Source organism: Glycine max, chromosome 12 (genome assembly GCF_000004515.6).
Source record: "Glycine max cultivar Williams 82 chromosome 12, Glycine_max_v4.0, whole genome shotgun sequence".
Taxonomy (NCBI): domain Eukaryota; kingdom Viridiplantae; phylum Streptophyta; class Magnoliopsida; order Fabales; family Fabaceae; genus Glycine; species Glycine max.
In genome coordinates this window covers 33,664,523-33,677,656 of record NC_038248.2, presented here as the reverse complement: position 1 = coordinate 33,677,656, position 13,134 = coordinate 33,664,523, and the positions used below count along the sequence as shown (strand labels likewise).

The 13,134-nt window shown below is 36.5% G+C and overlaps 1 protein-coding gene across 1 annotated transcript; it reads left to right on the top strand.

The window, feature by feature from the left end:
• The first annotated feature begins 5,119 nt into the window (after positions 1-5,119).
• Positions 5,120-9,298, top strand: LOC100810915 (uncharacterized protein At5g49945). Its single transcript, XM_003539343.5, has 3 exons — positions 5,120-6,187; positions 8,557-8,760; positions 8,850-9,298. The coding sequence occupies exons 1-3, from the start codon at positions 5,249-5,251 to the stop codon at positions 9,078-9,080; spliced, it is 1,374 nt and encodes a 457-aa protein (XP_003539391.1). The 5' UTR covers positions 5,120-5,248; the 3' UTR covers positions 9,081-9,298.
• Positions 9,299-13,134: the final 3,836 nt, after the last annotated feature.

Here is a 13,134-nt window from a genome sequence, read left to right as displayed (position 1 = left end):
GAAGAACGAATGAAGAACGTCGAAGAACGGTCGAAACCTTTGCGAGATTCCTCACGGAAAACGTTACGGAAACGTTTCGGAAGCGCCTCGGCTTAGATTTTCTTCACGGAAACAATTTTTCCAAGCAAATTTAAAAGAGAGAGAAGTGCCAAAGGGGCTGGACCATTTCCTTCTTCCCTTCCTCCCCTATTTATAGCAAAATAGGGGAGGTGGTTGCCGCCCAGCTCGCCCAGGCGAGCTCAGCTCGCCCAGGCGAGCAGGGTTGCTTCCTCCAGAAGCAACCGCCTTCTGGAGGAATCTTCTGGAGGGCCCAAATGGGCCTGGGTGCTATTTGCACCCCCATTTTTACTAAGTACACCCCCCTCTGCTGTTTTTTGGTGATTCTTTTTTCGTAAAGTTACGGAAACTTACGAATTTCGTAACGATACTTGTTTTCTTTCCGTAATGTTACGGAACCTTGCGGATTACATAATCATCCCCTTTTTGACTTACGGAATGTTACGGAACCTCACTTAATTATGCAACGATGCTTCCGTTTGATTTCCGGTGTGTCACGGAAACTTACGGATTGTGCACCAATATTTTTTGTTTTTTTTTTCGGCATGTCCTGGAATTTCACAAATTGCCTAATGATGGGTGCCAAGCACCTCACGAGGACCAAAGAATGGTCGCACGTCATCGAGCAAAGGTCCCCGGACGAAATTAGGGTATGACAACGCAGATTACAAACAAGACCATACTCCCCCTGAGCAACAAACCCAGGAGGTTGCTCCATATAAATCTCCTCCTCAAGATCACCATGGAGGAAAGCATTCTTAATGTCAAGCTGATGAAGAGGCCAATGACGCATGGCTGCCATAGCAAGAAACAGACGAACTGTGGTGATTTTAGCCACAAGAGAAAAGGTGTCACAATAATCAAGGCCACAAATCTGAGTATAGCCTTTAGCTACCAATCGAGCCTTAAGCCGATCAACCTCACCATTAGGCCCAACTTTAACTGCATAGACCCATCTACAACCCACAGTCTTCTTGCCAGGTGGAAGAGGAACAAGTTTCCAAGTACCATTATTTTCAAGGGCCTGCATTTCATCAATCATAGGCTGTCGCCATCCAGGATGACTAAGTGCCTCATGAACATTAGAAGGAACATGGTGTGAGGATAAAGAGAAAACAAAGGAAGAATATGAAGGAGACAAGCGATGGTAACTCAAAAAATTATAAATAGGATGAGGGTTGCGAGTGGATCAAGTACCTTTTCAGATGGCAATGGGCCAGGCTGACTCAGAGTGATGAGAGACAGGTGAGGAAGCAGGATCCATGGTTGGAGGACTAGTTGGAGAAGGATGAGAATCACGAGGGGAGACTTCGGGAATTGTAGAATCAGCTGGTCGTGCCCTGTGATGATATGTAAGCAGAGGTGGAGAGACAACTTCAATTGAATTTGGTAGAGAAGATGGGACTTCATTGACATTTTGGTCGGAGTTACCTAAAGGACAAGGAATTGGCAGTACTTCCTGGAGAGAAGAAGAATGATCAACAAAGGATGAGAAGAAAGGTGTGTCTTCAAAAAGGTTACATCTACAGACATATAATATCGTCTTGTGATTGGAGAGTAGCATTTGTAACCCTTTTGAAGACGAGAATAACCCAAAAAGACACATTTTACTGACTTAGCTGAAAGTTTGTCTAAACCAGGGAAAAGATCATGGACAAAACAAGTACAACCAAACACTCTAGGAGAGTCATGAAACAATGGGTCATGAGGAAAGATAATTGAGTGAGGAATTTGGTTTTCAAGAGAAGAAGAAGGCATCCTATTAATTAAGAAGCACGCAGTAAGCACTGCGTCTTCCCAGTGATGTGTAGGAACATTAGAATTTAACATTAGGGAACGAGCAGTTTCAAGAAGGTGACGATTTTTCCTTTTAGCTATGCCATTTTGTTGAGGTGTATGAGGACATGTGGACTGGTGTAGGATACCTTTTGAGGATAAAAAAGAGGAAAGATCATGACAGAAATATTCTTTTGCATTATCACTTCTGAAAATCTTGATTGTTTTTCCAAATTGATTTTCAATCTCATTGCAAAATGACTTATATATGGGCAAAAGTTCAGATCTATCTTTCATTAAATAAACCCAAGTACATTTGGAGAATTCATCAATGAAGGTTACAAAATATCGAAAACCAAAAGATGTAACACGACTTGGTCCCCAAATATCAGAATGAATGGTAGAAAAAGCCGAATCATATCTTTGTACAGTTTGAGGAAATGATGACCTAACATGTTTTCCTAGTTGACAAGACTCACAGTCTAAGACTTGAAGATTTTTAAGACTAGGAACCATTATTTTTAGCTTGGATAAACTTGGGTGACCCAGACGATCATGCAAAAGTTTGGGTTTTGAGGATGCAAAACAGGATATCAGAGAGCTGGATTCTAAATAATACAGTCCTCGTGATTCACGTCCTTCTCCAATCAGTTGACCCATCCCATGTTCCTAAATAACAAAGGAATTAGCGGTAAAGGTTACTAAACAATTTAATGAGCGAGTCAACTGACTTAATGAGATTAGATTATATGGACACTGAGGAACAAATAATACAAAATTTAATTTCAATGAAGGAGATAATGATACTTGACCACTTCCTTGAGACGCAACTTTGGACCCATTGGCTACAGTAACAAGGTGAGGAATCTTTGGAAAGAAAATAGATGAAAAGGAGGACTTGTTACCAGAGATATGATCAGAGGCACCTAAGTCAAGTATCCAAGGGCTAGGACTTCCGATTGATTGAGAAACACATGTTGTTGAGAAACATGGTACTGATGAAGATGATGCTTGATTGCTGGATTTCTCGGACTTAAGCTTCAAATACTCTTGGTATTCTTCATCAGAAAACTTAGACTCAGATTTTTCTGACTTGGATACCTGTGCCACTTTGTTAGGGAAGCCATGCAAAGAGTAACAATTTTCTTGAGTGTGGCCCATCCTCTTACAATATGTGCATTGCGGACGTCCACTTCTTCCATTGTGGCCTCCTCTACTGTTACGGCCTCCCCCTCTCCCACGAGGTGCCACCATGGCTGATGTTTCCACAGCATCAGTGAGATTTTCATCCTTCAACGCATGAGGTACACGGAGAAGCCTAGTAATGAGAGAATCCATCAATGTGACTTGATCTCCAGCTAGGACCTGATAACGTACATGATCAAAATCTGAGTGTAGACTCCTCAAGATAAGGATCATGTAGAACTTGTCCAGTTTCCTATTCACCTCTTCCAACAAATCAGCCACAAGAAACCTTCTCAGCTCTTCTACTACTGCCCGAGCTTTACCCATATGTGCAATCATGTCATGGTTAGATTGCTTGAGAGCTGTAACTTTCACAGTCGCATCAAATAGGCTTTGAATATCGTTGGCGAAGATCTCTTGGGCCTTCTTCCAAAAAAGATGTCATGTTTTAAAAGATCTGAGAATTTCCAAAACATCTGACTCGACCGATTGCCACAGAACAACACATAGTTGATAATCTACCTTCTCCCATTCAGGTTTCTTGTCGTTTGGAACAACATTGACGTTTTTCTCTAGGTGGTCATGGTACCCTTGACCAAGAAATCACAACTCAACTGAAGCAGACCACGACAAATAATTTTTCCAGTTGAGCTTGCGGCGGCGGATGGTGGCCGGAGGCGGTAGACGGTGGCGACGGTGATGGCCGGAACCCGCTTTGATGCCAACTTGAATTTAAGTGTGAGGAAATTTCACTCACATGACTCTTGATATTCATGTTTCAGCTTACAATTTATAGAGTACAAAGCATAAGAGAGAGAAAGGGGGAAAAGATAGCCTAGCCTAGTCTATGTGACAGCCTAGTCTAGTCTATGTCTGCTGACTTCTAAAACAAGAAAAAAAATATTTAGTAATGATGCATACAAATCTAATTTAGAAACCCCAAAAGATATTCAACAGTTATCATAATTTTGAACACTTCTCTTGTTCTTAATATTAGGAACCTAAGTGTTCTTCTTTTTCCTTTACCCATCTGACATTTTCTTAGATCTCAAAATCTTGTTAAAAATCTCTCAAATAAAACCTTGTTCTCCAATACACTTCTAAACTTTAATAGGAATATCATTCAAACCAACAATTTTATCTTTGTCCATCCTTTTAAAGTTCTCTTTAACCTCTCCGATCTGAATTATATAATAATAACCCATTTTTCATTCATCTCCTTTGGTTTCTATCCTTTTGTAATTAGTATTTTATCTTTAATCTTTGTCTAAAATTAAAAGGAATATAAAAATTGCCCTCTCATGTCATATTTGGGCTGACTTACCATGTTTTGACCCAATAATTCAAAGTCTTTTTGTGCTTATGTACTCGAGCCTGAAGGGTTAAGTCCTCTCAGATCATTTTTGAATTGACCCGACTAGTTGTCTTGGTATCCAACCGATCCAGATCTTACTCAATTGGTTCGCATACGACTCATAACAGATACTAGGGTGACTTTTGGTCTAACATACTATGAGACCACAAAAACCTTATCTCATTTAATTATCTTATCTTTCCTTAATAACCTTATCTTCCTTTAATTATCTTAACCTTTTGTAATAATCACATCTTTTCCTAATTATCACGTCTTTTTCTTAAGATATGATATGATCCAATCATTAAAAAATGCCTATACAAGAATGGGTCAAGCCCTAAGTTGGGATAGATTAACACATTTATATTCTAATTAGACTACTCTGAACCCTAGGCTGAAACAAAAACAATTCCCATATCTTACTTAGATATCATGGTGACCAAAACTTTTTCATTCTTCATCCTTGATCCACATCATACAATAAGTCTAATTTCTTATATACAAACATCAAATGCCCTTTTAGGTAATTGATGAGAGAAAATGAAAATTATAAATATTCTTATTGTTTTAATGATATCTTTTTTTAAGATATGATATCATTTGTTATAACTTTTTTTTTTCATTTTGATACGAAAGTTTAATGAAGGCTAATTTTAAAAAAAAATCTAATTTTTAAAATGTAATTAAGAAAAAGGAAATGATATTGTTTAACGCATAAAAAATTAGATAAATTCACACAGCAAAAAATGAAGGCAATGATGGAATGAGGCATATGATATGGGCCTCTTGGGTAAGGTATGCTAACCCAATCGAATTAGCTATTATTTTCTCTTTTTCATTTTGTTTGTGAGCTTAGCACCACACCAGACCTCACCTATGGCAAATCCAATTCTCTCCTTTCTCTTGTTGGCCCTCCTCTGCATCCTCGCCTTGGCTCACGCCGATTCCCATTTCGAAGGCTTTGAAGCCGAAGACGATGACGACCTCGAAGACTCTTCCATCGATCCCGCCTCTCTCCGATCACCGCCCCTCTCCGACCCTACTCCCCTCACCACCGATCCCACCCCCCAACCTCCTGCTTCAGATCTCCCCAAATCCCCTCCCGCCACCACCTTCGATTTCTGGGACGACGAAGAATTCGAAGGCGTCCCCGTCGAACACCCCGCCCCCGAGCCTCCCTCCGATCCCAAATCCCCCGAAAACTCCACCACCACTCAAACCCCTCCAACCCTCACCCCTCCGCGCTCCTTCACCGTAGAGATCGTCTGCGGAAGCTTTCTTATTATGTTCGCAATCAACTACTTCACTGGGAAGCGCGAGAACGAGAACATCGCGCTATCGTGGGCGGCGCAGTTCGCGGCGAAGGATTCGATCTTCGAGAAGAATTTCAGCCTCTTGGGGATCGGCGACGGGGGCGAGGAGGCGCCACTGCTGCTGAAGGAAGGGCAGACGACGTTCAAGTTCTACGCGAGCGGGAGAAGGTACTGCCAGGGTTTGCTGGCCACTCTGGAGTTGAAGAGCAGACACGATCTCATCGCCAGGATCTACAATATGATCGTTCCCTGCAGGGACGAGATCGCCTTCGAGGTCTACATGAACGACGACGCCATGGATCATGTCGTTTTCGCCATGGCCAAGAAGAAGGCCGCCAAGGCCATGCATAAGGATGTCAGGGATTTGCAGAGGTTCGCTACCCTTCTCTCCCCTCCCACTGCCACTGCCTCTGCCCGTAAGTGGGTCGCTGATGACCTCGCTGTCATTTCTGAGTCCAAAGAGGTCGCTAATGATTTCATCACTGATGCCGTCATTGATCAGGTTCCTTTCACTCTCTTCATCTTATTTTTATGTTCCCCTCAACATTCCCCATTAGTCATTCATCTTATTCTCACTCTTTTATTTCTCTTTGCTCACTGTTGATTATTTATTTGAAGAGCTAGAGCAATCATTAGGCTGCAAATGCTTTGTAATCAGATGTTGTAGAATGTATTTGTATTCATGTGTATATAAAACTTATTTATACTAATCATTTTCCTAATCAATTAGGGAAACAAATCATGAGATAAAGAAATATGGTCACCAATCCTAAGAGATAATGGGACATAGGAAAACTAATCCTAAAGAATAATTTAGGATATTATATCTTAATATATTCTAATACTATCCCTCAAGCTAAAGATTACTAAGCTTTCTTCAAATAAATCTTTTTTAAAAGGAGATTAAAATGTATAGTGGCAGGACCAAGATTCTCTGGGACTGACATGGGGCCAAATGATACCCCTAGGGCCCCAATAAAGTTGTCGGGACAAGCTGGGTTTTTTTTTCCGACAAATGTTAATTTGTTAGTTTTGTTAGAAATGTCAGTGGAGGGATTTGAACCCATGACCTCTTCTCCCCCTTTCCAACTCTCCCAATCTGGTTTCTTTAGGGAAGCTTCGAGGCGTTGACCAAGTTATTTTCTCTGATATTAGTGAATGATTTGAACCAAAGAGGGAAGATCTGATCTGAGTAGATGACATCATGGGTCAACAAGATGAGAGAGAAAATGAACCAAATATGGGGGAAAGGAAACTAAATAACGAGCCATTAACCTGGAAACTGATGAGGCAGTGGCTCATCAAGCACGATTTGGATAGACCCAAATTTGCCATGATGCGTCGTTATGTTTGGAAGAGGATTGCACATCAAGTACGAGTCAGATAGACCAAAGTTGATCATGATGCATTGCCACGTGTGATGGAGGCCGGCGATGCATGCAAAACCATGTATGCCCAAGAATAGCATGTGAAAGTGCATCTTAACTTTGATGGTCCTGAGATTTTGTGGACTAATAAATTGACATATACAGCAGTTTTGATGTGATCTTGCTGGAAAAAAAATTCCTGGTAGTGGAATCAGTGGTAGAAGTCTGAAACATGTCAGAAACTTAGAGGTTGGAACTCAGAAGCTCAGAGCTGGAATCTGTCTGAAACACGCCAAAAATGCTCCATGGTGGAGACTGAAATCCAGAGAGAAACTCGGAGACCAGAATTTGTCTGAAATTTTTGACAGGCGATTATTTCTTGTAGAAAAACTTGGAGCTAGAATTTGTTTGAAACATGCTGGAAAAAAGGCACAGTGGAGGATATGAAAACCTTGAGAGAAACAAGGGTCGTAAAATTGTATGAAACACGATAGTAAAGTCACGTCAGAGGAGATACAATCCTGGAGAGAAACCCAAGTGTTAAGGCACATCAAGGATATTACAATGGTGGACAAAACCAGTGAGAGAGATGGTCAGACTGAAGAACGCAACCAAGACATGGCAATGGTGACCAAATGCCAGAGAAGAAACACAACAAGAGAGACTAAAATAAAGTAAAACTCTAAATTTGGCTCTGTAGCAGAGTAGTTACAGAACAGGTGATAGATGATGGTTCCGCTTTGATACTATGTTAAAATTATGAAGTTTTAAGTATTGAGGGAAAGAATAGAGAGAATAATGGCTTTGTATAGTTCAGTTATGAAATGAAATATATTGCAGTGTATTGATGTGCTTTATAAATTATTTAGCACTAACCCTTATTTATAATAACCACAATCCTAACTAATTAGGAAACTAATTATAGGATAAGGAAATACTGTACAATCCTAAGAGATAATGGGAAGTAGGGAAACTAATCCTAAAAAATATTCTATAAGTCTGTATAGACTTATAGAATTTGTTATTTCTTGTTAAATTGTCATATATTTTGGTTAACTGTCACTTGTTGAGAACTTGAGATGGAGTGTGTTAAACTTGAAACAGTACTATGACTGATAATAGTTATATATTCAATGATTTTTAGAGGAGCAGTATTTATCGTGTTCAACACTTCATGCAGTTGTTTTTCTGATATAAGTTGGTGCCCTCCTTGGTTCTCCTTGTTCTTTACATTGCTAGTGCATATTAGTTACATATTCTTTTGATGCCATATATGATTATATGTGAACTGACCACGCGCAAGTGTTTTAATTTGCTGGAAAAGTAGCTTCGTTACATTTGGTTTCATTTAATGCATGCAATCATATTCAGGACTATGTGATGTTTAAATTTTGCTATGGTAAATATTGGTCATATTTCATCTGCACAATTTCACACCCTGCTAAAGCCTAAAGTTGAAGTTTATTTATTGGACTCAAAACTGGCTATTATTAACATACTGCAGGTTTTTGGTGAGAAAGCTTTTGAGAAATTTGGAAAAGGTTTAATTTCATTACATTTCTCCGACCAGCACCCTGGTATACACAAGAAGGTATTGTTGTTCAAGTTTGTGCTTCCAGCTGCTAAGAACATGGCTGATATGACTCGACTGGTGGCTCTTGTTCCGTATTACATTGACTTGATCGGACGATACAAATTAAGTTCTCAGGTGGGGGAGTCATGTTGCCAAGTATGCTTGGCTTGTAATTTATGAACTTTTTATACATGGTCCTTAATTGATTTTTGTTCATAATTCAGGCTCGGTCTAAGACAGAGGCTGCGCGACAAAAGGCTGCTGTAGAAGCACAGAAAGAACTCCGAAATGCACAGCAAGAGGCCATGCAGAGAAGAAAGGCAGAGAGGAAAAAGATGGTGGAGGAGGCTGAGGCAAAGCTCAGTGCAGAGGCTATTCGAAAGAAAGAAGCAAAAGAGCGTGCTCGTCAAATGAAGAAGGCAATGCCAAGGATGAAAATGGCTCGTGGTGCCTAATTCTTGAATTGATGATTCGTTTGCCAGTAGAATTGAAGGCCTTCCCCGCCCCCAGCGTACGTTGTATTGTAGTTGGCCTTTTGTAGAATTTACGGCAATGTACGTTTTCAGTTGGCATTTCCTGCTACACTAGCTAGATAGGCGTGACCACGTCTTAGGCGGATTTTGAATGTACCAAAATTTCCATTTTAGAGACATTTATGAGCTCTTGATAACAAGTTAAATCTCTTTATTCTGGCTTCTATTTGACAATGTTGTAATCCCATTTTCTTTTTGTCATCGTGCTGTGACAAATGTCTAATGACTTTTTTTTTTTTTACCTATTTCCCCTATTTTCATCTTTTAAGTGGTGCTCTTCGGTCTTATTTTTTGAGAGGCCAAAGTTAAAAAATCAAGGTTATTGATTTTTATTGTTTTAACTTACAACGTAATTGATGATTTGGTTGCATAAACTGAGCTAAAAATGTTGATTTGGGGTGAAAATATGAAAAAAAACTATCGGTTGCTTCTTTTAACCGTGCATGCCTTTCAAAGATCACAAAAGTTCCACATTTATTCCTATTTTTACTAGGCCAACGTTAATTCTTGAATCATTGAAATTCTCTATTTCATTCAACTATTTTTCTATAAAAATAAAAAAGGTGATACTTGTTGTTTTGTAACGGAACCGTTCTTTGCTGAAGCAACTGCATTTTCATGTGGGGTGTTTAGTTAGCATCATGTGGAAGTTGACGCTATCGATAGAATGGGTCTAAAGAGAGAAAAAAAGGAAAATTAAGTAATTTAAGGATTTTATAAGAGGACCTTAGAATATATTTTTCTTTTGGAATAAACTCAAACTCTAATATGTCCCTCTAGAGAATGATTAAATCTGACTAATTCATCTGCGACTTTATTCGCCTCACACAGGATATATATCCAAATAGACCTTCCTCCTAACCTCTTGAAAGAAATAATATTTTGCACCAAAGGTAAGCACGAATGAGAATAAAAAACATCCGTTAGATTTTCCCCTCATCCTTATTTTCCTTTTTCTTTGAACATAGGATAATGTTGTACCAAAACATAATAAATTTGAGTTTAAGTATTACATATACAAACTGAGTTAAATATTTTAAAAAATTGTTTACTGCTCGTAAGAATTTTATATTTGTACTGATTTAAAGTATTTCTTAAGATATTGATTAAAAAATTAAAATGAAAAAATATTAATTGTGTAAATGATCGGAAAGTGTAAAAAAAATCATAAATAATATATTTTTTCCTTCATATTTTTATTTTAAATTTTGAACACTCTTATGGTGGTGTTTAGCATTTGTCTAAAAAAATATCTCTTATACACGTTACGTGTAACGTGTCAAGTGTGGCGCATAAAAAAAATATCTCTTATATCACACCAAATCATAACTATACAACACTCGTATAAAAAAAACGCACGTGTCAAGTGTGGCGCAGCAACAATTGCCGACCAAGCTGACTTTGTCTTATTTTGCTAGATTGAAATCACTTATTATTTTGTACCAAAAAAAAACATTTATTATATATATACATATATTGAAATAAATTGGCATATTTCTTTGTTTTTTTAAATTAAAGGCGACAGAAGGAAACGTTTTGACCTTTTCAAAATGACGCGGATCCAAAAGGAGACATGTTTTTTTTATGTTATAATTTTCCAATTTAAAATCTTAAAAAGCAAATCAAGGTTATTGATGTACCTTTTTAATTTATCAGTCATGCAAATACCCTTCAAAAAGTAAATTCGTTTGTTTGAGAAAATTGATTTTCTTTTTTTCTTTTATCAATAATTAGAAATATTATTCATTTTCATTTTGTATTATTTTTAAATATTCAAATAAAAATTAAAAAGAACATATTTTGTTGTTTTTAAGGGGTGTTAAAATTCAATCCGATCAAAAATAAAAATTGAAAATATAAGTAAACTGATTTTTTCAAAATTTATTTAGATTATTTTTCAGTTGTTGTCTTCAATATCAATCCAAATCAAATCGAACTAAAAATAATAAGAAAAGTGTGTTGTGCAGTTTGTAAATAGCTAAGAAGACACTCATTTTATGTGTTTTTCATTGTAAGTCATTAATTCTCGATAAGAAGAGACAAAAGTTATTATTGAGAAACTAAAAAGGTTAAACTTTGGAAAGATTTATACTAATATTTAACTTTTTTAATATTATCCAATATAAAATTTTATCTCATAGTTGAATAGTTATTAGTGATGTTGAATTCCATAGATATAAATGAGAAAGGGTATGGGAAGAAATTACTCAATAGGTAAGGGTGACTAAAATATATGCCACTTTCATCCGTTCTAGTAAGGGAAATGGAGCTAAGTCTTTTCAAATGTTTGAATGACAGCATCAAGTACTTCCAATTAAACATACTTAAATTCCTCAGTAAAAAAAAGCATAGTTCATAGTTAATATATATATATATATATATATCATCCTTTTCTTGTTTCCCCCCATTGACGTGGTGGACTGGTTGTTGGGACTTGGAGTTCCCAATTTGCATCCATCACCAGAACTTGATGAATTTAACTACAAATACTAGAAGCTGAATACCCTCCTTAGCGCTTCCAAACAACTTGTGACATGGTATTATAGCTATGTATTGGGGACTATCTTGGTAATTTTGTAGCTGCATTTTCATCCTGGTTTAATGGAATTCCAACTCCACCCAAGGCAGAAGCCATAGCTCTTCTTACGGCTATAAGTGGGTTTCTTCCAAGAATTTGGCAAATGTCATACTTGAGATTGATTGCAAAACACATTGTTGATTTCATATGCACACTAGGAAGTACGTGAACAATGAGCTTGGAGATATTTTCAGGATTTGTGAAACTCATCTTTCGCATTTTTATGATTACATTCCAAATTGTATTGATTCTCTTTTATTGAATGAGATTAAATGAATAAGTTTCTATATATATATATATATATATATATATATATATATATATATATATATATATATATATATATATATATATATATATAAAGAAATTAAAATTTATTCGTGAGCCTTTTTACCTAATTAAAGTGTTAGGTTGTAATTGGCTATTGGTTGCATCAATAAGAGCGTGTTTGCTTTGCCTAGGAAAGTGTGGTAGTGCGAAGTATAAGACACCTCAATGGAAAAATAGTGAAAAACATGCTTCTCCAATAATCTTCATTGTAGGGCTCTCACTAGCAATTCAAACACACATAAGGAAATTAAAATATATGTTAAAATATTTAACGGTAAAAATTGAATCATCGAATTTAATCCAAATCATGGGATTGGATTGAGTTTTTTTTTTTTTTTTAAGAACGTCATCCAAATTAAACCAAACTGCAAAGTCTTTTTAATCTTAGACTTAAATGATTTTCTGGCTCAAAAAAGATCCAAACCAAAATGATACACAAACACGCCTAGTTTTTATCATTTTATACAAAAATACTAAAAAGGTAGCTCTTCATCATTGTAATAAAATTAAAATAAAAGAAATTAAGCCAAACAAGTCACAAGTATATTAAATTTACTAAACATTTTTAGTTTTTATTCATGACACTAATTTTAGTAAAATAAAAAAATTGTTTAAATTTTATATATGCGTTTTTTTAATTTAAGTTAAAAAGTAATATTTAAAATATAATAATAATAACAGTCAATAAAGATCGACATTGTTAAAAAATTCTTTGTCAATGCAAATGCAAATATAACGTTGTTTAATTTTCGAGATTTAGTGACAATTTTTTCTTAAAATAGAAATGTATTAACATATTAAATTTTTAAAATCAAGTACGATTTTTCTTGAAAAATAACATTGTTCTATCACAATTTTTTGTAAAAGAAAATAGCATTTTAGAAATAATCTCAATTTAAAATGAAAATAGAAAATAGATGATCCTCACTCAGATTTGTTTGTTTTGTTTCAAAAAGGTTGTTTCCCATCGACAATAATATTAAATCGTGTGGCACGTTTTGTAAAACAAGTAGGGCCATGGTGAAACAATGGCAAAAGATATAGGTAGTTGTTGAGATGATGATAATT

Excerpts from the sequence above, each read along its gene's own strand:
- LOC100810915 (XM_003539343.5), top strand. The coding sequence starts at position 5,249 with ATGGCAAATCCAATTCTCTCCTTTCTCTTGTTGGCCCTCCTCTGCATC. Across the intron at positions 6,188-8,556 it reads CTGATGCCGTCATTGATCAG|GTTTTTGGTGAGAAAGCTTT; the intron begins GTTCCTTTCACT and ends AACATACTGCAG. Across the intron at positions 8,761-8,849 it reads GATACAAATTAAGTTCTCAG|GCTCGGTCTAAGACAGAGGC; the intron begins GTGGGGGAGTCA and ends TTCATAATTCAG.